Below are 23,563 nucleotides of genomic sequence, written 5' to 3'. Positions count from 1 at the left end.
AGCGGCCTCCAACGAGCAGGGCCTTCGCCAATCGGCAGCCTCCACGACGGGGCTGGAGGGAGGTTATATAAGCGGAGTAGGCAACGGCGCGGTCGACGCTGACTGAGCTCTCACAGGCGCGTCGAATTGGGGTTTTCGTGCGTGTGAGAGGTAGGTGCCGCGGCCTGCAGTTCCGTACCTGCCCTTCGCCTTGTACGCTGCTCCTCCTGACCCCGGGCTGTGTCGTCCTCAGCTCGGGCACCTCGGTGCGCTCTTGTGTTGCGGCCTGTGGCTGGTTTGCCTGCGAAGCCCTGCCTGCCTGCTGAGTGAGTGGACGACGGTGCCGGCAAGATGAAGCCCTCCCTGGTGGCTGCGGTGCTGCTGCTGATGCTCGGCGCGGCGCGGCCGGAGGAGGAGGACAAGAAGGAGGACGTGGGCACGGTGGTCGGTATCGACCTGGGCACCACGTACTCCTGGTAAGTGGGGTTTGTAGAAAAGGGGAGAATGGGGAGTGGCTTCCTGGGCTGCCGTGAGCGTCGCTGATTTCTTCTGTTCGGTTTTTCCGTCAGCGTCGGGGTGTTCAAGAACGGCCGCGTGGAGATCATCGCCAACGATCAGGGCAACCGCATCACGCCGTCTTATGTGGCCTTCACTCCTGAAGGGGAGCGTCTGATCGGCGATGCGGCCAAGAACCAGCTCACCTCCAATCCTGAGAACACGGTCTTCGACGCCAAGCGGCTCATCGGCCGTACATGGAACGACCCGTCTGTGCAGCAGGACATCAAGTTCTTGCCTTTCAAGGTTCGACCTGGTTTTTCACTTCTAAATAGAAAGGGAGAGAAAAAAAAGAAAGTAAGTGGGGGTGGTGGTGGGAGTATTTAGGATTAAGAAGTTACTGAAAAACAGTGCAGAGACGAGCAAAAAGCATACAGACATGGTGTATCTATAATTTTTATTTAATAGTTTCAGTGTGTTACAGAACTTATGAAAGTTAGGTTGGCAAAGAAATTTCATGCGTAACTACTCTGTCCGCAATAGTTTAGCATTAAGAGACTGGTTAAAACTGAAGAGGCTTGTAATTATCAGGCACCTCTACTCCTTAAAGTATTTCTATTCAATATTCAGCTCCAAAGGACCAAAGTAAACCAAACTGTGGGGGAAGAAGTGGGTCTCAGACATTCCTCTTTTTAAAGTTTAAAATGTCATTGCTTCTACGTCTGAAAATAGTTATTCTTTATAATAGGTGGTTGAAAAGAAAACTAAACCGTACATTCAAGTTGATGTTGGAGGTGGGCAAACAAAGACATTTGCTCCTGAAGAAATTTCTGCCATGGTTCTCACTAAAATGAAGGAAACTGCCGAGGCTTATTTGGGAAAGAAGGTAAGTATTTCTAGAACAATGTCGAGCAGTTTTATTATTACTATTCTTAATTGATTGTGTTGTGTTGATGCTTTCATCGTTTTAAAAATCTGAATGACATCCATGCACCAGTTTTAATTACTTGTGTGCCTTACTGTAGGCCAAACAAAATACTAGCGCCTTTCATGTGTTATCACTTAATGCTTGCAAATCCATGGGTATAAAATTATATATTATACCCATCTTAATAAAGCGATGGTTTGGCTGTAACTTAAATAAAGGTTAAGCCGTGTGATAAAATATGTTTAATTATCTTTTGTTATCATTTTAGGTTACTCATGCAGTTGTTACTGTACCAGCCTATTTCAATGATGCCCAACGCCAGGCAACCAAAGATGCTGGAACTATTGCTGGGTTGAATGTTATGAGAATCATCAATGAGCCGTAAGTGTTAAATTAAAAAATATGGCATATTTGCCAAATGGGGAAAGGTAGACTTAACTAAGTCATTTATTTTTTTTCTTTCTCATTCTCCTAACAGTACAGCAGCTGCTATTGCTTATGGCCTGGATAAGAGGGAAGGGGAGAAGAACATCCTGGTGTTTGACTTGGGTGGTGGAACCTTTGATGTGTCTCTTCTCACCATTGATAATGGTGTCTTTGAAGTCGTGGCCACTAATGGAGATACTCATTTGGGTGGAGAAGACTTTGACCAGCGTGTCATGGAACACTTCATCAAGCTCTACAAAAAGAAAACTGGCAAAGATGTTCGGAAAGACAACAGAGCTGTGCAGAAACTCCGGCGTGAGGTTGAAAAGGCCAAACGGGCCCTGTCTTCTCAACATCAAGCAAGAATTGAAATTGAGTCCTTCTATGAAGGAGAAGACTTCTCTGAGACCCTGACTCGGGCCAAATTTGAAGAGCTAAACATGGTATGTTCCTGTTTTTTGCTTTGCTAATGAGATCTAGTTAGACTGTCTGAGTTTGGGACAATGCATTTAGGTATTTTGACTATACCTGGGTACGACAGGCATCATCACAGTAATTTGTCACTTATTCTAGGACCTGTTCCGTTCTACCATGAAGCCTGTCCAGAAAGTGCTGGAAGATTCTGATTTAAAGAAGTCTGATATTGATGAAATTGTTCTTGTTGGTGGCTCTACTAGAATCCCAAAGATTCAACAACTGGTTAAAGAGTTTTTCAATGGCAAGGAGCCATCCCGTGGCATAAACCCAGATGAGGCTGTAGCGTATGGTGCTGCTGTCCAGGCTGGTGTACTCTCTGGGGATCAAGATACAGGTGAGCCAGTGTCACAGCATCTTCCATAGTGCTTCAGAGTATAATTAGCTGTTGCTTTAGAAAGCAATAGATTATGAGCAGCAAGCTCACACAACTAGTAAAGGGTACAGTGAGGTCAAGACCTGGCACAGTCTCAAGATCCTTAGCAACTATATTTAATTCATTGCTTCTGAAATGATTTTGCATAGAACCTAATCAAGTGGCAAGATGGAGAAGATGAAGTTGTATTGTTTGTGGGGTCTGCTTGGAATTGCTCCTGTGACTCCTGAATTAGAACTTAGCTTGATTAACTTACCTTTTCAGGTGATCTGGTATTGCTTGATGTATGTCCCCTTACACTTGGTATTGAAACCGTGGGAGGTGTCATGACCAAACTGATTCCAAGGAACACTGTGGTGCCCACCAAGAAGTCTCAGATCTTTTCTACAGCCTCTGATAATCAGCCAACTGTTACCATCAAGGTCTATGAAGGTAATTGCTTACATTTGTTAATACCATGGTATGTTTTTGAAGAGCTTGACTTCTTTTAACATACTCTATTGAAATGTCTAAGGAAAGAAATATCTGCTACTTTCAGGTGGGAGGGCCCTAATTTTTAACTAGCGTTGAGTTTGGTAGAGCCAGTACTAAAATCTATTTCTTATCTAGCTATCTAGCACTCTTTCCCATTAAAAATACCTTCTGGGGGAATTCCCTGGCTGTCCAATGGTTAGGACTCCACGCTTCTACTGCAGGGGGCACAGATTCGATCCCTGGTCGGGGAACTAAGATCCCACATGCTGCGCGGTATGGCCAAAATAAGTAAATTCAAAAATACAAGAAGAAGGACTTCCCTGGTTGTCCAGTGGCTAAGACTCTGCACTCCCAGTGCAGGGGTCCTGGTTTCAATCCCTGGTCGGGGAACTAGATCCCTCATGCTGAAACTAAGAGTTCTCATGCCACAACTAAAAGATCCCTCATGCCACAGCTAAGAGCTGGTACAGCCAAATAAATAAATTAAAAAGATAAATATTAAAATACAAGAACAGGGCTTCCCTGGTGGCGCAGTGGTTGAGAGTCTGCCTCCCAATGCAGGGGACACGGGTTCGTGCCCCGGTCTGGGAGGATCCCACATGCCGCGGAGCTGCTGGGCCCGTGAGCCATGGCCGCTGAGCCTGCGTGTCCGGAGCCTGTGCTCCGCAACGGGAGAGGCCACAACAGTGAGAGGCCCGCGTACCGCAAAAAAAAAAAAAATACAAGAACAAGTAAAGGGTTCATACTGCTATAAAGTAGATGAAATTCAATTAAGAGTTACTAGTAGCTTAACTCACTGTTCCTTTCCCAACACTGACCCACTTCTAGGCTGATAGAGTGCCCTTGACACTACAGGCTCTAACAGAATGAAACGTAGGGATCCAGATGTACTAATGTTTGTCGGTAACAGCTAACAAAGTTTTTTGTGTGTGACTTCTAGGTGAACGACCCCTGACGAAAGACAATCACCTTCTGGGAACTTTTGATCTGACTGGAATTCCTCCTGCTCCCCGTGGGGTTCCACAGATTGAAGTCACCTTTGAGATAGATGTGAATGGCATTCTTCGAGTGACAGCTGAAGACAAAGGTACAGGCAACAAAAATAAAATCACAATTACAAATGACCAAAATCGCCTGACACCTGAAGAAATTGAAAGGATGGTCAATGATGCTGAGAAGTTCGCTGAGGAAGACAAAAAGCTCAAGGAGCGCATTGACACCAGAAATGAGTTGGAAAGCTATGCCTACTCTCTAAAGAATCAGATTGGAGATAAAGAAAAGCTGGGAGGTAAACTTTCCTCTGAAGATAAGGAGACCATGGAAAAAGCTGTAGAAGAAAAGATTGAGTGGCTAGAAAGTCACCAAGATGCTGACATTGAAGATTTCAAAGCTAAAAAGAAGGAGCTGGAAGAAATTGTTCAGCCAATTATCAGCAAACTCTATGGAAGTGCAGGCCCTCCCCCAACTGGTGATGAGGAACCAGCAGACAAAGACGAGTTGTAGACACTGCTCTGCTAGTGCTGTAATATTGTAAATAACTGGACTCAGGAACTTTCGTTAGGAGAAAATTGAGAGAACTTAAGTCTCGAATGTAATTGGAATCTTCACCTTGGAGTGGAGTTGAAAATGCTATATAGCCCAAGTGGCTGTTTACTGCTTTTCATTAGCAGTTGCTCACATGTCTCGGGGTGGGGGGCAAGGAAGAATTGGCTATCATCAAAAGTGGGTAAAAAAGCTGGGTTAAGGATGTGTGTTCACCTTGAAAATGTTCTATTTAACAATTGGGTCATGTGCATCTGGTGTAGGAACTTTTTTCTACCATAAGTGACACCAATAAATGTTTGTTATTTACACTGGTCTAATTTTTGTGATAAGCTAATTAGGTTAGTCATTTATTTTAAGGTTAGAGTCTCGGGTTGAGGGGAGTGTTTGGCGTTTTGAGGTAAGGAAGACACTTTTTTTTATTCAGTCATTTCTGGAAATCTGCCTAACCTAATCTAAGAAAAGGGGTGGGAGGTTCATCCATGTCCTTAACTAGGCAAGGGCCACTTTACAGGGCCCAAGGATGGAGTTTCCTGAGCATAATTGAAATTTCCTATTTCCCCTTACCTTTCAAAACCTTCTGGTGGCTTTTTAGTACTAATGATGCTTTATACCTGCTTGGATTCCTTTGAGATTTGATAGAGTGATGGATCACTAATGATAACGTTACACACCTGGATTCAATTCATAATTTTAGAATGTGAAGGTATATTTTTGAACCTCAGCTATGTCGATCTCCGTCTCAGTGGTACAGGAGTGGGATCTAGAATGATGACCTACATTTAGCCCTACTAAAGTTTAATAAGTATGGTCAATAAAGGGCAGGCTATCATGCTAACATGAAATCCAATTCAGCCCAAGGATAGGTATTTTATAGATGGGCAACCTGCTGGAAGGTTAACTTGCAGAACTAGGACCTGACAGTGTGATAGTTTTACTCTGAGGCCTGGACCTCTGCTGCGTTGCCCAAAAGCATTTGGACAGAGGGTCTTCAGGCCAACGTCCATACAAACGTTAAAAATGACCTGCAGGGCTTCCCTGGTGGCGCAGTGGTTGGGAGTCCGCCAGCCGATGCAGGGGACACGGGTTCATGCCCTAGTCCTGGTCCGGGAGGATCCCACACGCCTCGGAGCGGCTGGGCCCGTGGGCCATGGCCGCTGGGCCTGCACGTCTGGAGCCTGTGCTCCGCAACAGGAGGGGCCGCAACAGTGAGAGGCTCGCATACCGCCAAAAAAAAATGACCTGCAGTGCTATGTGCAGTGGGATAGGGCATAGTGGGGACAGATAAGGGCCAGTGGCTCTCAATACCAAGAGCCAACAGTCTGCACTTCTTTCTGAGGAGCAGCTCATGAATATTAAAAACACTTCAGCCTGTGAATGTCCACTCCCTAATTTCTACAGCTTTTGTTGTATCTAGCAATTAGGATTTCTGCAACATTTTTGTGATTAGTATTCTTAACAGTCAGCCAATCTATTAGTTACCTGGGTTGTATTGCTGGTAAAACTCTTTATATGATAGAGGTTTTTGCCCTGGGCTATCCAGTTCATCTCTTTACCTACCAAAGTAGGTAAAAGCCAGAGGGATATATAGTGCAGAAGATTTTGGAGGTATGAAACAACTAAGGTTTCATTTAACTTTTCTGAAAGTAATTGACATCTAAAAGTAGTAAAAATGTGGTTTTATTAATCAACTACAGTCACAATACAATCATTATAGATTTCCCCTTCCGTATTCATCCCACCAAACACAAAACAGAGTAGTGTGTCAGTCTGACCTTCTTCGTGAGAGTCACCACCTTGGGTTACTCCTTTCTCAGTGGAATCCCCTTTCTCAGCAGCACAGTTTAGAGTGGCAGAATTTGAATCTTCTTTCTCAGAAGTACATGTCACTGGCCATGGAATGATACACATGGAATGGTCCAATCGTCCAGGGGGTAGAAAATTATCAAATTTAAGCAAGGTCCAATGCTGCTTTTCTATTTTGGAAAAAAAAAAAAAAAGAAAAGGGTCTGTGTTAAGAAATTTCCAGAAATGCTCTGTGATGTGCTGTATCACCTGAGCCCTAACAGAAACAGGAAATAAAAGGGAAAAACCCCTAATGGCACTGTTACTGCTTTGATGATATCATTCCCTAAAAGTTTGGTTGTCGTTCTTTCGGATTTAGATGTGGAGGGACCAAAATGAAAGACCAAAAAGCATTGTGATACTTTTCAAAGAATGGTCACATTTGCTTAAAGACTCACAGTGAACAACACCTGCTCACCTATGTGATACTGGTACATTGTGCTCAGGGCTCCAGTGGGAGTCATCCCTCCAAAGATATACAGGTGCTTTCCTACAGCCACAGCTGAGTGGGCAGCACAGCCTGTGGGAGCTGCCCCAGTGGGACTTAGCTTCTGCCACTTCATGTCACCTGCCAAGAGATAGAAAGTGTTTAGGTACAACATGGCCTAGACTGTGGTTTCCAACTTAACCTGTCAGACTCCTGCAGTTTGCAAACCAATCACTGAACTTCATTCACTGAGAGCTCTGAGAGATCCTATAGCAAGGTTTGGTGTGCACAAAAATCACTGGGGGAGCTGAAATTCTGTTTGGCTAGTCCAGGGAGGGAGGGAGGGGCTCAGTAATCCATAATTTTAACGAGCATCCCAGGTGATTCTGATGTGGGTGGTCTTTGGAGCACACTGAGGAATGTGATCCAGTCTTTGGTGACCATCACCATTAAGTATTTTGGAGCCCAGAAGTAGGTGAGGTTCCAACTGTCTGTGTGTGTGTGTGTGTGTGTGTGTGTGTGTGTGTGTGTGTTTTGTGTGTGCAAGCATGCCTGTATGTGCACACACGTGCATGTCTGAAATACAGTTCCTTAAAAAGCAAGTTTGTGAGTACTGGCTAGACACTTTAAGTATCTTGCTTACTTCATTCTCTTAATAGCGGTATGCAATTGCTATTACTTCTGCCTACCTTCTTTCTTCTTAAAGATGAAGAAATAGGATTAGAGAGGGAAAGAGACTTGTCGGAGATCCCACAGCTAGCAGGTGGCAGAGCTAGAATTGTACTCAGGTCTGACTCCAAAACCTGTGTTCTCTATGCTGTAATGTGCTGCCTCAGCACCTATTTCCAACCTATTTCTGCAGGTAGTTGCAACTTTTCAGACAAGAATTTAAATGAGGCAGGATATCGCTGGATTTTAGGTTTTAGAGAACTACCTGGGCTGGAAAGGAGGAAAAATAGTTAGGAAGTAGTTCCTTGCATAAGAGAAAAGGACTTTCTTTTTTAAAATAAGCACTAAGGGACTTCCCTTGTGGTCCAGTAGTAAAGAATCCACCTTCCAATGCAGGGGACGCAGGTTTGATCCCTAGTCAGGGAACTAAGATCTCACATGCTGTGAGGCAACAAAGCCCATGCGCTGCAACTACTGAGCTCGCGCGCCTCAACTAGAGAACCCCCGTGCCACAAACTACAAGAGCCCACGCTCTCTGGAGCCCGTGCATCACAACTAGAGAAGAGAAAACCCACACGCCACAACTAGAGAGAAGCCCGTGCACTGCAATGAAAGATCCCACATGCTGCAATGAAGATCCTGTGTGCCTCAACTAAAACTCAAGGCAGCCAAAAAGCTAAATTAAAAAAAAATTTTTTAAGAAAAAATAAATAAAATAAGCATTAAAACTCTGTTTGACTGCTTGCAAGGAATGCTTCTGTGAAGATATTTTCCATCTGTCAGTTCAAGGCAGGGGTCCAGCAACTCAGAGTTGGAAGGGAGAATCACCCAGTCCAGCCAAATATCCTAGGCAATACAGGAATCCCAGCCAGTATCAGCTGGCCTCAGATGTCACCAAACCAGAGAACCTATTGTTTGGCAAGGTAGCCCGATACATTGCACAGCAGTTCTCATGCATTCTGCCCGTAATTCCAATTCCTGTCGTCTGGAGCAACGCAGAACATATTCATTTGTTCATCTGTCCACTTTTTTAAAAAAATATTTTAAATTTTTTGGCTGCACTGTGCGGCATACAGGATCTTAGTTCCCCAACCAGGGATCGAACCCATGCCCCTTGCAGTGGAAGCGTGGAGTCTTAGCCACTGGACCACCAGGGAAGTCCCTATCTGTCCACTCTTAACAGATATGCACTCATCACTCAAGACCTGCCAGACACTGTGCTCAATGCTGGAAATACACTGGCGGAAAAAAAGAGACAAAGTCTCTGCCCTAAAGGAGCTCATAGTCTGCAAGAATGATCCAGAAAGAGTCCAGGCTCTCTAGGGCACATCAGCCCTTCAGACACTTAAAGACAATTCTCATGTTATCACTAACTTTCCTTTTCTCAGTGTTCTTAACAATTTAGCGTGACAGTTCTGGTTGTCCACCTCCAGACACACTCTAGAAGTTATCCATGGGGTTAATGGGTACTGCTTGAAAGAAATCCAGTCGGGAAACACAAAGCATAATGAATTTTAATGAAAGAGCAGGGTTGTTGGAAGGATAAGAAATAATGAATGGGTAGGTACATGGCAAACAGAAATACCTGCTTTTATTGTTATTATTATTTCTTATTATTATTCAGGCCACATTTCACAGAATCTAGTGAAGATTCTGCTGGCTGGTCAAGAGCAAGGCTCTAGTCAATCAAAGCTATTTTATTCAATCTTAAGCAGACAAGCCCCCATACCCTCCACCCTACTTACTGATATCAATGCAATGGAGATCATCATAGAAGCTGTCCTCTGCCAAGCCTCCATGGATGAAGAGCTTTGTCCCTGCTGCCACCATCACATGACCATGCCGGGGGGATGGAGGTTTTCCAAGTGTCTCTGGTTGTGACCAGGTCAGGGTATCTAGAAAAATAAATTCAGTGACGTTAGATGACAAAGCTATGAAGCAAGAACCCGAGAAATATACCAAGCCTCACCTCCCAGTAAGCAGAGATGCTCCAAGCAGAAAGGGACCTGGGGGGTCATTCACTGCAACTTGCCAACCCAACCCAGGCCTCCCTCCATCCACAGCCTTTACTGGTACACATCCAGGGCTGGAGAATTCACTGCCTAATATGCCTGCCCCTTCTACTGGGCAATAAGGAACCACTTCTTGCTTTGAATTAAAAAAAGACCTCCCTTAAGTTTCTTCAACCTAGAACTGCCACAGAGTTAAAAAGAATGAATCTACTTCTTCTGGGACAGGCCTTCAGAGTTTTCTCTTTTTTTTTTTTGAGTTTTCTCTTTTTTAAGACAATATTCTTAATTGATTTGCTGGAAGGGTGGAGAAAAAAATAGACTACTTTTAAAGTTAGCAGGGCCTCCTGAAGTGGTTATATAGGATAATGGTTAGAGCATGGGATTTGGGGTTAAAACCAGGTTATTTCATTGAATAACTATGTGGCCTTGCACCAGTTACTTCTATAAGCTTCAGTTTCTGTAGTTGTAAAATGAGGAGAAATTACCTGATAATACCTACCTCTCAGGGTTGAAGCGTGGATTAAATGAGATAATATACGGAAAGCACAGGCACAGAGAAAGTACTCAATACATGAGAGTTATTAATATGGGTATGATCCAAATAGTGCAGATGTATTTTACGTGTTGAAAACCCTTCATATCTTCAAAATTGTACATATATAGAATTCAGGAAAATTAATCATTTCAACATACCAGATAAGTCTTAAAGGAGTGCTACAAAAATTATCTGAGACAAAAGCCTGCCAAACAACTTATCTCTGAATTACCATTTGTGACAGGCCTGAAGGTTGTTCAAGGAGCCCCTAGAGTCCCAAAGAATACAATTTGAAATAATCAGAAAAAGTTTATGCATAAATATGTTTACCACAGCATTGTTTGTAATAGAGAAGAATTGGAAATAGCCTAAGTCCATCAACAGGTGAATGGGTGAGTTATTGCTACAGTCATGATAGAATACTATGTATTCATTAAAAACATTGGAAGAACTTTGTGATTACAGGGGAAATGCTTAAGTGAAAAATACAGGATACAAATAGTACACCTAGAATTATCTCTGCTATTTAAAAAAAAAAACCACCATAGTTGTACTGAAATGTTAACAATTTTGGGGTGTACACCAAAGTACACCAAAGTTGTACTGAAATGTTAACAATTTTGGGGTGACAGTATTTTATATATATATACACATATATTTTTTCTCTTACAGTTTTATATATTCAAAACCAATATTATTTAAAAATTTAAAACCACTTTAAAAGAATCACACAGTTCATTCTTTCTGGATAAAGTCATACTGTGACGTGTCTTAATTCTTAAACTTTTTAAGTTTGAAATTTTGCTTATTGCCTTTTCTCAAAAAAGGCTGCAAAAACACACATGAAAATTATTTTTGTCACATGCTATTTGTGACATGAATATATGTGCTATGAATATTTGTAAAGTATTCATAAATGCCCACTAGTAAGAGGAAGAAATGTAAATAAATACTACTTAGACAAAAATTTGGCAAGAGGTCTCACAATTTTAAATGTTCATACCATTTTGACCCTACGTAATTCCACTTCCTAGCATCTAGTCCATATTATATGTTGTAACATGTACAGAAATTAATGTATATATTCACTGTAACACTGTCAGCAAAATGTCAATCAATAGGAAAATGACTGAATGAATAGGGATTCCCACAGAAAGATATGCTTTGCAAGGAAATTTCTGACTTAGGAAAGATCCATGATGTGTGATTAAATGAAGGAATAATAATGATAATACAGTGATTATTTATTAGGTGCTTCCTATGTGTCAGGCACTGTGCTATGCACTGTATCACATTATCTCATTTAATCTTTCCAACTCTTTGTGGTAGGCACTGTTACTATCTCTATTTTACACACTAGAGAGATTAAGAAATTAGTCTTAAGTAATACAGAAACTAGATGTCAGCTCTGGTCTTGAGTTCCTGTCCTATGGCTTCGAAGTTTATACTTTCGACTAGTACTAAGATCTACCCTTAGACCTGCAAAAGTAAGAGGCAGACCAACATTTATAATTTAATAATTCTATGTGTGTGTTTTAAAGTTTTCATATAATTTCAAAATCCATAGAAAATTCATAGATGTTCATAAACACATGTGCATATGATTTATAATTGCACAGAAAAATCTGGAGGTAGACATTAGGAATGGCTAACAGTGTTACCCCTGTCTGGGGAGTGGGAAGGAAAGGTGTAAGGGGCAACATTTTACTTTTTTGTTTTATAAACTATACTGTTTAAATTTTTTTAATTGATCAAATTATTCCTTTTTAAATGCAAATTTTGCTATGGGTAGAAGATATCAGCTAAAAGATATACTGCAAAAGTCTAGAAGTGAGACACACAGCCAGGTTGTCATATTCTAACCTCTGCTTCCTACATCGGGTAAGCTGCAGGCCGGGGTAACCCCGACCAGGTAAGTGGCAGCCCCAGGGTTCCCCCGAGTCCATACTTGCATCAAACACATGCAGCTTCACATCCTGCACGGGCTGGGCGCCTCTCTCTCCGCCCCCAAAGACATACAGCTGGTTCCCGATGGTTGCCGATGACGTGTGGAATGTTCTTGGGGATGGTGGTGGGCTGGTCACCTTTGGCATAGTCCAAGTCCTCGTTTCTGGTCCACAGAGAAGGTAGGTATCTAAAACACCCAGGCTGAGGGGCCTCTGACATCAACTCTGGGGCTGGGCAAGGTCATTTTGCAAACCCCAATCCTTAAGGCAGACAGTGTAGGTCTAGGCAGGGATCTCATGCCACCAAATTCAAGGAGGGGTAGGGGGCAATACTTAGAGTTTGCCCAGATAGACCCAAATTCCCAAGATTGAAAAGCCACAAGTACAATTAAGAATGAGGCCAGTTTGTTTTTGGAGGCCTTCAAACATCCTCTCTGAACACTCTTCCCCTTTGATGACTGACTACCCTGCCCTGTGCCCATTCAGAGGAGCCCAACAGCTGCTAAAATTCATTCCCACTAGATGCAAGAAACTAAATGTGCCAAGTTTCTCAGGATATGTGGCCATTAAAATAAAGTAGACAATATTATTACAGTTTCAGTAGTAGCAGTGATTGTCCCTACTACACAGTAAGTACTAAATAAATACTAGTTTCCTCATTTTACAGATGAGGAATTGAAGCAGAGACAGATTAAGTCACTCATTTAAGGTTACATGACTAGTAAATGGCTGAGTTGGGATTCAAATTCTGTTTCAACACCACCAAGATCTATGTATTTTCCACTCTTCTGACTTGAGAATAAAATTTCACCACGTGGGTAGGTGTACAGAAGCTTATTTCTTTCCAGAATGAAGCATGAATTTTATAGAAACACAAGCAGTAACTGAGCACCTCCCTTGTGCGGAATCATTGCCCTGAGCACTCTGCCATCCCCAACATCCTCAGTCAACCCTGGGAGGCGGACGGAAAGTATCTCCACTTTGCAGCTGAGGGAACTGAAGCTCAGAAAGTCTAAATCCTTTCTCCCAGGTCACAGTGTTAGTGAGTAGGAGAGCAGGGCTCTGAACACAGATCTGTCAAAACTCCCATACTTATTCCACTACAACACACCAGGAATTCTTCCTCCCTCCCTTCTTCCTTCCCTCCTGTGCCACATGGCTTGTGAGATGTTAGTTCCTCAATCAGGGATTGAACCTGACCCCACGGCAGTGAAAGTGCCAGGGAATTCCCAGGAATTATTTCTTGACTGGGAAATTCTGTGCCTTTTGTAAAGGTCTTCATTCAGTAATACAAAGTGGCGCACGAAGCATGTGTAATATGTGTAGGACTCAAAACATGAACCTGGAGACCAAACAAGTCTCAGCCTATATCCAAAACATAATGGGGACTTCCCTGGTGGTCCAGTGGTTAAGATTCCACACTTCCACTGCAGGGGGCACGGGTTCGATCCTTGATTGGGGTACTAAGACCTGCAAGCTGCATGGACAAAAAAAAAAAACAAACCCCAAAACAAAGCATAATGTAATTGTCTCTATAGCTACAGGTCTTGGGTAGTTTTTGGATTTTAGGGGGAGTTAGAAGGGGCACAACCTCCAAGTTCAGAAGATCCTGGGATCCTGGTGTGGCTACCAAGCCAAATGTTAGCACAAATAATACGAAAGGGGTCCTAAGCCAGCTGAGGGACTCGCCTTAGTAACAAAAGCAACTAATGATTCCCCCCTACATCTTTCATATTTCTTGGGCATGGTGTCAAACTATACTTTCTAGGAGAGAAAAAGGATCTGGTGGAAAATCAATTCCTTTGACAAAGGCTTTCCAAATTCTCACTATTTTATTTAAATAGATGCCATCATTGAAAATCAAAGGAACTGATCTCCATCCAATCTAGAACTGATTTCCATCTGTCGAACCATAGCTACATCAACCACAACAACAAGTATTGAGCATTAAGTATGTGCCAGATTTGAGTTAATTTAAATTCTTGCCAAACTTAACAAGGTAGGAACTGTTACTATCCCAAAATGACAAAGACCAGCTGTTGTAAAAATAAATCTGTTATCGATAGAGGGAACTGGGCAAGAGTTGACTGTTATGTGAAAAATGTCCAGATTCCTAGTAATTAACAAAATGCATATTTAAACAATTAGATACAAGGGGGTTTTTGCCTATCAAATTAGCAGTGCTTAAAAATGATAAATTCGATACTGGTCAGGAGTGAAACAAGAACAATTAAACACAGTTGGAGAGAGGATAAGTTGAAAAAAATCTTTCTGGATAGGGAATTCCCTGGTGGTCTAGTGGTTAGGATTCTGGGCTTTCATTGCCGTGGCTTGCGTTCAATCCCTGGTTGGGGAACTGAGATCCCGCGAGCCATGCAGTGCAGCCAAAAAGAAAAAAAGTTTAAAAAAAATCTTTCTGGAGAGCAATTTGATAGCATGTACTAAAATCCTTAAAGTCCAGTGTTTTATCCAGTTCTTTTATTTCTGGGCATGAACTCTAAGACAATAATTCTTTTTTTTAAAAAACATGGAAGAACTTTTTTTTTCTTTTTATTTACTTATTTTTGGCTGTTTTGGGTCTTTGTTGCTGCGTGTGGGCTTTCTCTACTTGCAGCGAGCGGGGGCTACTCTTCGTTGCGGTGTGCAGGCTTCTCGTTGAGGTGGCTTCTCTTGTTGCAGAGCAGGAGTTCTAGGTGCACGGGCTTCAGTAGTTGTAGTGAGTGGGCCCAGTAGTTGTGGCTCGCAAGCTCTAGAGCGCAGGCTCAGTAGTTGTGGCACACGGGCTTAGTTGCTCCGTGGCATCTTCCCGGACCAGGGCGGGCTCGAACCCGTGTACCTTGCATTGGCAGGCAGATTCTTAACCACTGCACCACCAGGGAAGCCCCTACCTAAGGCAATAATCTGAAATACAGTCAATGATTTCTGAACAAAGATGTTCAATGCTTTGTTATTTATAATGATAAAAATCTGAAGACAACCTATATGTTAAAAAAAAAAAAACAACCGGGGAATTATTGTATTGTCATAAAAATTGAGGGACTTCCCTGGTGGTACAGTGGTAAAGAATCCACCTTACAAAGCAGGGGATGCGGGTTCGATCCCTGGTCAGGGAACTAAGATCCCACATGCCACGGGGCAACTAAGCCCTCGCGCCTCAACTAGAGAGTCCGCATGCCGCAAACTACAGAGCCCATGCGCCCTGGAGCCCGCGCGCCACAACTAGAGAGAGAAAACCCACACGCCACAACTAGAGAGAAGCCCATGCGCCACAACGAAAGATCCCATGTGCCGCAACTAAGACCCAATGCAGCCGAAAATAAATTAAATAAATTTAAAAAAATCTTTAAAAAGTGTGATTCAGCCATTAAAAATGATTTCAACAAAGCCTTATTAATAGGGAATTATTTCTGTGCTAATTATGAAATTAAAAAGATACAAGAGCATAGTGGTGAAACAGGATGATCTCAGGTTTATAAAAATGCAGAGAAAAGACAGAAAGGAAGTACACAGAACTGTTATTAATAGCCTTAGGTCACAGGATTGTGGATGGCTTTTGTCCACTTATTTACACTTTTCAAATATTTTACAATGAATATAAACTATATTTATAAAGAGAAAAACAACAACAAAAAATGTGTTTAACTGACAAAAAGTCAGGTCCACCTCCCATGGGTGGTTCAGCAACATCCTCGCAGTAGTGATGTCCCCAAACTGCTTCCTCTATGATAAAACTGCCAGTGAGACTTGTCAGGAGCTTTGCACTTTCTGACTAAAAGAAACATACTAGGAGGATCTAGATCAGGGTTTCTTAACTTTGGCACTACTGACATTTTAGACCATATAATTCTTTATTGTGAGGGGCCTTCCTGTGCATTACAGGATGTATGGCAGCGACTCTGGCCTCTACCCACTTGATTCCCTGCCCCGAGGTGTGACATAGCCAACTGTCCCCTGGGGGGCACCATCGCCCCCATTTGAGACCTCCGATGTAGGTGATTTGGGTTCTAGCCTGCCCCAGTCCCTGGCTCCCTGGTGACTTTAGGAAAGTCACTTCCCCTTGTGGGACCTGGGTTGCCCACTTGGCATAGCTTTTCTCTGAAGCCTCATCCAGCTTTGGCTTTTAAGAAATGGATAATTTGTACACGTTACGAGGAAAACAAAATGTAACTCTATTCTTTTCAGATTCTGCCAGAAGTTAAAATTTCTATTTTCTATGAGGTCAGCAAAGTTAAGCGGATTAGTCAGTACAATCCAAATGCGCTTTGGTACAGGTACTGGAATTGGATTTATTTATCCATTTTGGTAAATAAATAACCTTTGGCTACTTACCAGGATTCAGAACTTGTAGGCAATTTCGATTACCTGACTGGTCGGCACCTCCAAACACCCAGATGCTGTGAGGTGTGCAGGAGGGAACAAAGCTGGCATGCTCGTACCGGGGCAAGAGGCCCTCCGAGGTGGCTAAATCCCACTGGTGTGTTCCTAGAAAACATTTCACCCGGTTCCTAGATTGGGGCTGCCAATGGCTTATACTGGTTGACAAACTTGGGGGAGGGAACTGAGGAGAAAAGGGTCAAAAGCATAAGTGAACAACCATCAGATCACTTAAAGGGAATGTGGTCAACCTCCAAAAATTTTTATATCAGACACTTGGCGGGGGGGGGCGTCTGACTCATCCATAAACCCTCTTCTATGGGAACTGTCCCCACTCTCCCAACCCCAGGGATAGATCCCAGGAGACTTGGTTGTACTATACCTTGACTTTCTAGCCTTAACTGATAGGGTCAAAGGTAGTCACTGGACCCAAAATGGGCCAATCAGATCCTCTCTCCCAAGAATTTGGAATTCAAACAGATTTCTGGGTTTGGGTGGCCATCTTCTACCATGTGTGGAGAAGGAGAGAAAGCCAAAGTATGGGGAAGAGAAGAATGAAACATCTACATAAAGAAGCAGATCTCTCCAAAGAGAGTGAGGGAGGAAGTAGATGGTTTTTGACAGCTTTCTAATTCTTGCTTCTACTCTCTCCTGAGGCTAGGCCAAATCTTCTACCTTTGGATTCTCATTCTTTCTTTTTTTTTTTTTGCTGGTTTAAGAGAGTTTCTATTACCTGCAAGTAAATGACTTCTGGCTAAAACAATTTCACAGACTTAATACCTAACTTATTAGTTATTTTAATTAGTAAACCACTTACATATGACCTTTACAGGCATTATCTTGTTACATCATTACAAGTGCCAAGTGAAGCAAGTTATTATCCCTGTTTTATGGGACACTGAAGTCCAGAGGGTTTAGGTGGTTTAGCCAGAGTCACAAAGCTAGTAATAGGTCACGAAAGAATTGTAACTGGACTAGACAGCAAGCTTCTTGAGAGCTGAAAGAGATTTAATTTACCTTTGATTTCTTAGTGCAGGGTATAGAAATTCAAATGCCTACAGAGGATTGGAGGAAATTGGAGAATGAGAGCCCCACTGATAGGTGGCAGCTCAGTTGCAAAAAACTGTCACCATGTAGACATACAGGCATACGGATGTCAGATCTTCCAAGATTATCAAGAGAGGCCAAACCACTTCAAGTTTTACATGTAGACTCTCCTGCACATTTGGTTAGTAAACAACTGAGATCAAAACAATACACAGGGGCATCCCTGGTGGCGCAGTGGTTAAGAATCCGCCTGCCAATGCAGGGGACACGGGTTTGAGCCCTGGTCTGGGAAGATCCCACATGCCGCGGAGCAACTAAGCCCGTGCGCCACAACTACTGAGCCTGCGCTCTAGAGTCCACGAGCCACAACTGCTGAAGCCCGTGCACCTAGAGCCTGCACTCCACAACAAGAGAAGCCACCGTAGTGAGAAGCCCGTGCACTGCAATGAAGAGCAGCCCCTGCTTGCCGCAACTAGAGAAAGCCCACGTGCAGCCCACGCGCAGCAATGAAAAAACCCAACTCAGCCAAAAATAAAAAATTAAGGAAAAAAAAGAACAAACTGGACTTACGAGTGAGCTCTTGGAAAATAACTCATTCTTATGTAGGGCATTTACTGTATATGCAAAGGGTTGGAGACCAAAAGAGTTCAAGGAACTGAAGGATATTCAGTGGAGCAAGTGTGGGTTTGGGGGAGCTAAGAAATGAAGTTGGGGATAGCCTGAAATTGGGGAGTGACATGATCAGATTTATATTTTAGAAAATACTCAGCTAAGTATGGAAAATGCAGTGTACATGAGGTAAACTTGGAAGCAGGCAGACCAGTGAGGAGGCTGTTGTAACAGTCTAGCTGAAAGATAATGATGCTTCGACTACAGTAGTAGCAGTGCAAATGGACAGACATGGATGAAAATAAAAGATATTTAGGATTTGGTGATTAATTGGCTACGTGGATAGAAGAGGTGGAGGCATCAATGCCTCCCAGAGAAATAGTTGATGAATGAATGGCTGGTTATCCAGGGCTCCATATGGGCTCTTTCCCCCAAATCAAGGAGGTCTTGGTTGGGTGGATATATTCCTGGAGTCTGTTGAGACCTTAGGGACCTCTCAGTGACATTCATTTTCTCAGAGAAAAACCCTACTGTCTGGTCTGAACTGATAGTCTTAGGAGTGGTCATGGCTGGCAGCACAAAGTCCTGCTCTCTGGCCATATAGGGTATGTGCTCCGCAGCTGCTGGTCTTTTTTTTTTTCTGGCCACGCCGAGTGGCATGCAGGATTCCAGTTCCTCGACCAGGGATCAAACTGCAGTAGAAGTGCAGAGTCCCAACCACTGGACTGCCAGGGAATTCCCCACAGCTGTTGGTCTTACCCAGATCTATGGTGTGCACATCTGAGAAGCTCCTGTTTGGATCTGCTCCCCCAACAATGAAGACCTTCCCTCTCTCGGCATCACCAACAGGGGGTAAATATGAGCAGCTATGGCCAACTCGAGCACAGGGGCTGTCTCCAACCGGGGTCAAGGTGTACCTGCCAAAGGGAGGGTATATTCAGGAGGCCTGAGCAGAGAATAAATGCAGCAGTATATTCTTTGCATTCCTCATGGAACAGTCACCAGAATGAAGGGTCTTATACATACACAGTCATTTTAGATCATGTCCAGCAAAGCAGCATTTTCCTAATTAATGAACAGTACCTTCCCTTTGCACATAACCTTTGACTTTTCAATTTTGTCACTACTTTCATCTCACATTAACTTAGTGGGGATGCCCTGGGCTAGTAATTGTCCCCATTTGGTAGAGGGGGAAACTGATACCCAGAAATGTCCAGTGTGTGTCCTGGCACAGGATGGTAGTTATGAACATGATTTGCAAATTCAGACAGACCTAGTTCAAGTCCCAGTTCAAGTGCTTTCTTGATGTGTGCTCTTTTGGAAGTCACTTTACCTTTCTGAACCTTAGTTTCCTCATTTGTAAAATGAAGACAGCAATAGTTCTCACCCGTGAAGAATGAGATGCAATCTTGTAACGTGGCAGGAAGGACTCAGTTAATCATGGCTAGAGCTTTATGTGTAATCACATGAGAACAGCCCCAGAGCTCTTGCCACTAGCCAGTGATGCTTCCCTCTGCCATGTAATATTCTCCATCATTCACTAATTCTTTTTTTTTTTTAATTTATTTATTTTTGGCTGCACTGGGTCTTTGTTACTGTGCGCGGGCTTTCTCTGGTTGCAGTGAGCAGTGGCTACTCTTCGTTGCAGTGGCTTCTCTTGTTGCAGAGCACGGGCTCTAGGAGCCCGGGCTTCAGGAGTTGTGGCTTGCGGGGTCTGGAGCGCAGGCTCAGTAGTTGTGGCGCACGGGCTTAGTTGTTCCGCGGCATGTGGGATCTTGCTGGACGAGGGCTCAAACCCATGTCCCCTGCATTGGCAGGCAGATTCTTAACCACTGCGCCACCAGGGAAGCCCCATTCACTGCTTCTTAAGAGCTTTTCCAGATTACTCATAAAGCTCGACCTAATGGAAGACAAAACTAGGACTTTGAAAAATCAAATACAGGATCCATTCATTCTGTTCTGTAAAGTTATTCTGAATGCTGACTGAGAAAGCACACTTCTTCAAGCCTTCTGGTTGGAAAAGAAAGCTCTGCAGCTGTTTTTCGGGCCCAGTCTTATCTGTCCTCTCTGACATTTGGTACTCTTGGCTCTTCCCTCCTTCTCATACCTTTCTCCTGACCTGGCTTCCCCACACCCATTCCATTTGGTTCTCTATCCACCTGTCTGGCTGCACTTTCTGTTTCCTTCTCTGACTCCTTTCCCTCCAGCTTTCTCCCAATCCTCATGAGTTCTCTTCTCTGTCTAGGTTTGCTTGCCTGATCAATTTTATATGTACTGATGGCTTCAATTACCACCCATCTACCGTACATGTTCATCAGTGACTTTCAAATCTCTATTTCTTTTCCAGATCTCTCTTCGGATGTCCAGATTCACACATTCCACATTGTCACCTGAATGACTACTAACCACATACCATGCATGCTGCTAACTTTGCCACAACCCTGGATTCACTTAACTTGCACAAAACCCCTCTGGGGACAGTACTATTATCATCATCTGAGGTTTACAACTGAGGACCTGTGGCTTAGAAAGGTTAAATGACTTATTCAAGAGCACACAGCCATCCAGCTACATGGTGAATAAGACAAAAGAAGTCCCTGCCTTTACAGCCCTGACAGACTAGTTGGGAAGAAAAACACTAAACAGATAATTTCCAAATATCCATTTCATTTCAGTTGTGTTATAAAGGAGTACAGGATATATACAGGATATATAGTATGAGAACATATCACAGGGGGACCCTACCCCGTAAGGAGAGGTAGGTGGGGACAGAGGTGGTCAAAGAAGTCTTCCTGAAGGAGCCCCATTTGAACTGAGATCTGAAGTATGAGTAGAAGTTAGCTGGGCAAAGAGAGGGACAAAAGATGGGGGCAAAGGATGATCCAGGTAGAGGGACCAGCACATACAGTTCCTGAGTGGGACAGTGCAAGCCACATTAAAGGAAGAGAAAGAGAACAAAGGCTGAGTAACGGGACTTGAGGTTGGAAAGACAGGCAGGGACAGATCACGCAGGGCCCAGTGGGCCATTTTAAGGACTCTGGTTTTTATCCTAAGACCAATGGAGAGGCACAAAAGGTTTTAAACCAGGGAATGCCATGATCAGATTTATGATGTGTAGAGAGCAAGAGTGGACGCATGGAAGCCAGATCAGGGGCTCTCCTCCAAGGTCCTGCAGAAGCATTGCCTCCTCTCTACAGCCCTCTGTGCGTCCTGCTTCAGCACCGGTCACTGTTCCCCCACTACACTGAGACTATTCACCTTTGTACCTGCAGCACCTACACAGCGGCTGGCCCTGTCAGGCCAGTGTTAGTTGCTGAACGAAGGGTTGGTTGAACAAGCGCTCAAGAAATAGTGAAGCCAGTTTAATCCAAATCCAATTCCCTGAAAGTCTTACAAATGAGTTAGAGCTTGGGGGAGGACACAGTGTTGGAGCTGAAGATGCCAGATGGTCAGTGCCCTACTCTTCCTGGCAAATGGATTTTAATAAAATCAACATCTGCTCTGTGATAATTATTGCCCCACTACCTTTCCTCTGAAGACCTTCTCAGACAGTTTGAGTCTAATTACCAGAAACCGCAGACAGTTTCAACTCTACCCTTTTTCATAGAGGATCAAATATGTTAGTAAAGTACTTATAAATGAAAAAAACACTCATGTGTTTCTTTGTTTGAATCATTCCTTACAGACCATGTTGCTTTCCTGGGCTTGTCTCCAGGCTCCAAGACTGGCAGCTGCTTCATGGTGTCCTATGCCTAAGAAAGAAAGGTACTTTTTAGACATTTACAATTATCTTCTACCTAAAAAACACAGCAAATCAGGTTACTTGCCTCTTTAAAAATTTTCCTGTTGATGTACCAATTTCTAGGGCCTGATTAATTTGAATAAGCATTACCAACCTTTTGATATAAACTTATATTTGGGAGGCAACTATGACACAACTTTCGTAATCCCATTACAGAGTTTTTTTGTTTTTTGCCTAAAGTTTTCTGTGTCCGTGGTTTTCATAGGAAGGGGTATATATCAAAATAATTTTCAGAGGTCATAAGGTATTTATGTTTATCAAAAGAAAACATTTTAAAAGGCCAAGAAATACTGAACTCTAGGATAAATCCTGGCCTCAGCATGACATTCAAAGCCTTCTGGTCTCAACCTTCTTTTCAGGAACTCACCACAATTTCTTGCTATATTGAACTGTTCTTACTATATTTGTTCCCCTGAAATGCCAGGCCCTTTCATAACTTGCATCCTGTGCTGCTTCCCTTACCTGAAATGTCCCTTCCCTTCTGGTCAACTAGAAAACTCCTAGTCAACCTCCAAAGCCCAGTTCAAATGTCCCCTCCTTAGTGAAACCTTCCCTGATTTGTTGCTTTCCACTTACATCCTCAAGTTACTTTATTCTCTACCTGAAGGTATCTATTAAGCTATCGTCATTGCAGGGATCACCCTGAATGTAATCATCTATTTAAAACTCTCTAGATTCTAGAATAAATTCCACTAGACTAAATTCCAAGCGAGCTGGGCCTCTCGGATTCATTCAGAGAACCAACCAAGAGGCCCGGCATAGAGCAGAAGTGAGGGATGAGTGAATGAAGAAAGAAAATGGATGAGGTTTCTGGGAGGTGAATGGATAAATCTAATCTTCAGCCTAAGTCACTAACTGCTGTCCCCAAAGCCTAAAGCTCAGTGGGGTTAACTTCACCTGGACCGGGACTTCCAGCAGTCGCCCCTGCCAGGTCCATCCCCCAGTCCCATCCCCGCTTGGCAGCGCTAGGGGATAGGAGACAGGGTCAGGAGAGAACAGGCCGATTCCTTTCCGTCAGTGTGGCTAGGCCGGAGCCAGAGGAGGTCTCCCGAGCGCTTTCCACCCAGCCCAACTCCACTCCCTCAAAGGATGCGGCGCCCCCGCCCCACCCGGGAACGCTTCAAACCGGGGTCCCAGAGCCCCCCCAACCTCCGGACCGCATTACCTGCGGCGGCTTACGCCAGGCTTGGGGCCGTGGCTCCGCCCCAATAGGGGCGGTTCTTGGATCTTCGCCCCTCCTTCAGACCCCGGAAGAGCGCCCCGGCCAACCGCTCTCCACTCACAGGGCCGGGTCCCCAGGGCGCGCCCTTGGAAGGGAGCCGGGAGGGGTCCTAGCGGCCTGGGTTCGACCCAGCTGTGTATTTCTCCAGAACTGAACTGGCCGGGTCGTCCTGGGGCCCTACCTCCCCGGCTGAGTAAGTAAGCCAGAGCTACTTGGAGACGACTTACAAGCGAAATGCCAGCGGTTGGGCATCCAGTTAGGTGACCCAAATCCCTTGGGCTATTTTAAAGGAGCTAGGATATTTTCAGTTCCAGCGGTTGTTAGAATGGTTTCTGAAAGGGAGAGTTGAGCGTGCTTTCCTAGGTGTGAAATTTCCCTACG

General features: G+C 43.8%; 2 protein-coding genes across 6 annotated transcripts; one reads left to right on the top strand and one right to left on the bottom strand.

Moving 5' to 3' along the window:
• Positions 1 to 34: 34 nt before the first annotated feature.
• Positions 35 to 5,010, top strand: HSPA5 (heat shock protein family A (Hsp70) member 5). 2 transcript variants are annotated; one of them, XM_004269225.4, is made up of 9 exons: positions 35 to 150; positions 233 to 455; positions 549 to 780; positions 1,223 to 1,360; positions 1,671 to 1,783; positions 1,881 to 2,271; positions 2,402 to 2,639; positions 2,943 to 3,110; positions 4,093 to 5,010. In XM_004269225.4, the coding sequence occupies exons 2-9, from the start codon at positions 331 to 333 to the stop codon at positions 4,653 to 4,655; spliced, it is 1,968 nt and encodes a 655-aa protein (XP_004269273.1). In that variant the 5' UTR covers positions 35 to 150; positions 233 to 330; the 3' UTR covers positions 4,656 to 5,010. The 2 variants fall into 2 exon arrangements, with proteins under 2 accessions (XP_004269273.1, XP_033283100.1); XM_033427209.2 differs by having other exon boundaries at positions 88 to 455.
• Positions 5,011 to 6,358: 1,348 nt separating this feature from the next.
• Positions 6,359 to 23,251, bottom strand: RABEPK (Rab9 effector protein with kelch motifs). Of its 4 annotated transcripts, none has more exons than XM_012532813.3 (8): positions 23,126 to 23,243; positions 21,846 to 21,910; positions 18,918 to 19,075; positions 16,458 to 16,610; positions 12,131 to 12,292; positions 9,381 to 9,530; positions 6,958 to 7,107; positions 6,359 to 6,670 (listed from the first exon to the last, which is right to left on the bottom strand). In XM_012532813.3, the coding sequence occupies exons 2-8, from the start codon at positions 21,896 to 21,898 to the stop codon at positions 6,378 to 6,380; spliced, it is 1,119 nt and encodes a 372-aa protein (XP_012388267.1). In that variant the 5' UTR covers positions 21,899 to 21,910; positions 23,126 to 23,243; the 3' UTR covers positions 6,359 to 6,377. The 4 variants fall into 4 exon arrangements, with proteins under 4 accessions (XP_012388267.1, XP_033283101.1, XP_033283102.1 ...); XM_033427210.2 differs by having other exon boundaries at positions 23,110 to 23,176; XM_033427211.2 differs by lacking the exon at positions 18,918 to 19,075 and having other exon boundaries at positions 16,458 to 16,686; positions 21,842 to 21,910; positions 23,126 to 23,251.
• Between the last annotated feature and the right edge of the window lie 312 nt (positions 23,252 to 23,563).

This window comes from Orcinus orca, chromosome 6 (genome assembly GCF_937001465.1).
Source record: "Orcinus orca chromosome 6, mOrcOrc1.1, whole genome shotgun sequence".
Classification (NCBI taxonomy): Eukaryota; Metazoa; Chordata; class Mammalia; order Artiodactyla; family Delphinidae; genus Orcinus; species Orcinus orca.
The sequence above is the reverse complement of the archived record's forward strand: the minus strand, read 5'-3'. Positions and strand labels throughout refer to the sequence as shown.

Coding starts and splice junctions, on each gene's coding strand:
- HSPA5 (XM_004269225.4), top strand. CDS start 331: ATGAAGCCCTCCCTGGTGGCTGCGGTGCTGCTGCTGATGCTCGGCGCG. Junction 1,784..1,880: donor ATGAGAATCATCAATGAGCC/GTAAGTGTTAAA, acceptor TTCTCCTAACAG/TACAGCAGCTGCTATTGCTT. Junction 2,272..2,401: donor AATTTGAAGAGCTAAACATG/GTATGTTCCTGT, acceptor CACTTATTCTAG/GACCTGTTCCGTTCTACCAT.
- RABEPK (XM_012532813.3), bottom strand. CDS start 21,898: ATGAAGCAGCTGCCAGTCTTGGAGCCTGGAGACAAGCCCAGGAAAGCA. Junction 19,076..21,845: donor AAGCCCAGGAAAGCAACATG/GTCTGTAAGGAA, acceptor TCCCTTTGGCAG/GTACACCTTGACCCCGGTTG. Junction 16,611..18,917: donor TGTGCACACCATAGATCTGG/GTAAGACCAACA, acceptor AATGTTTTCTAG/GAACACACCAGTGGGATTTA.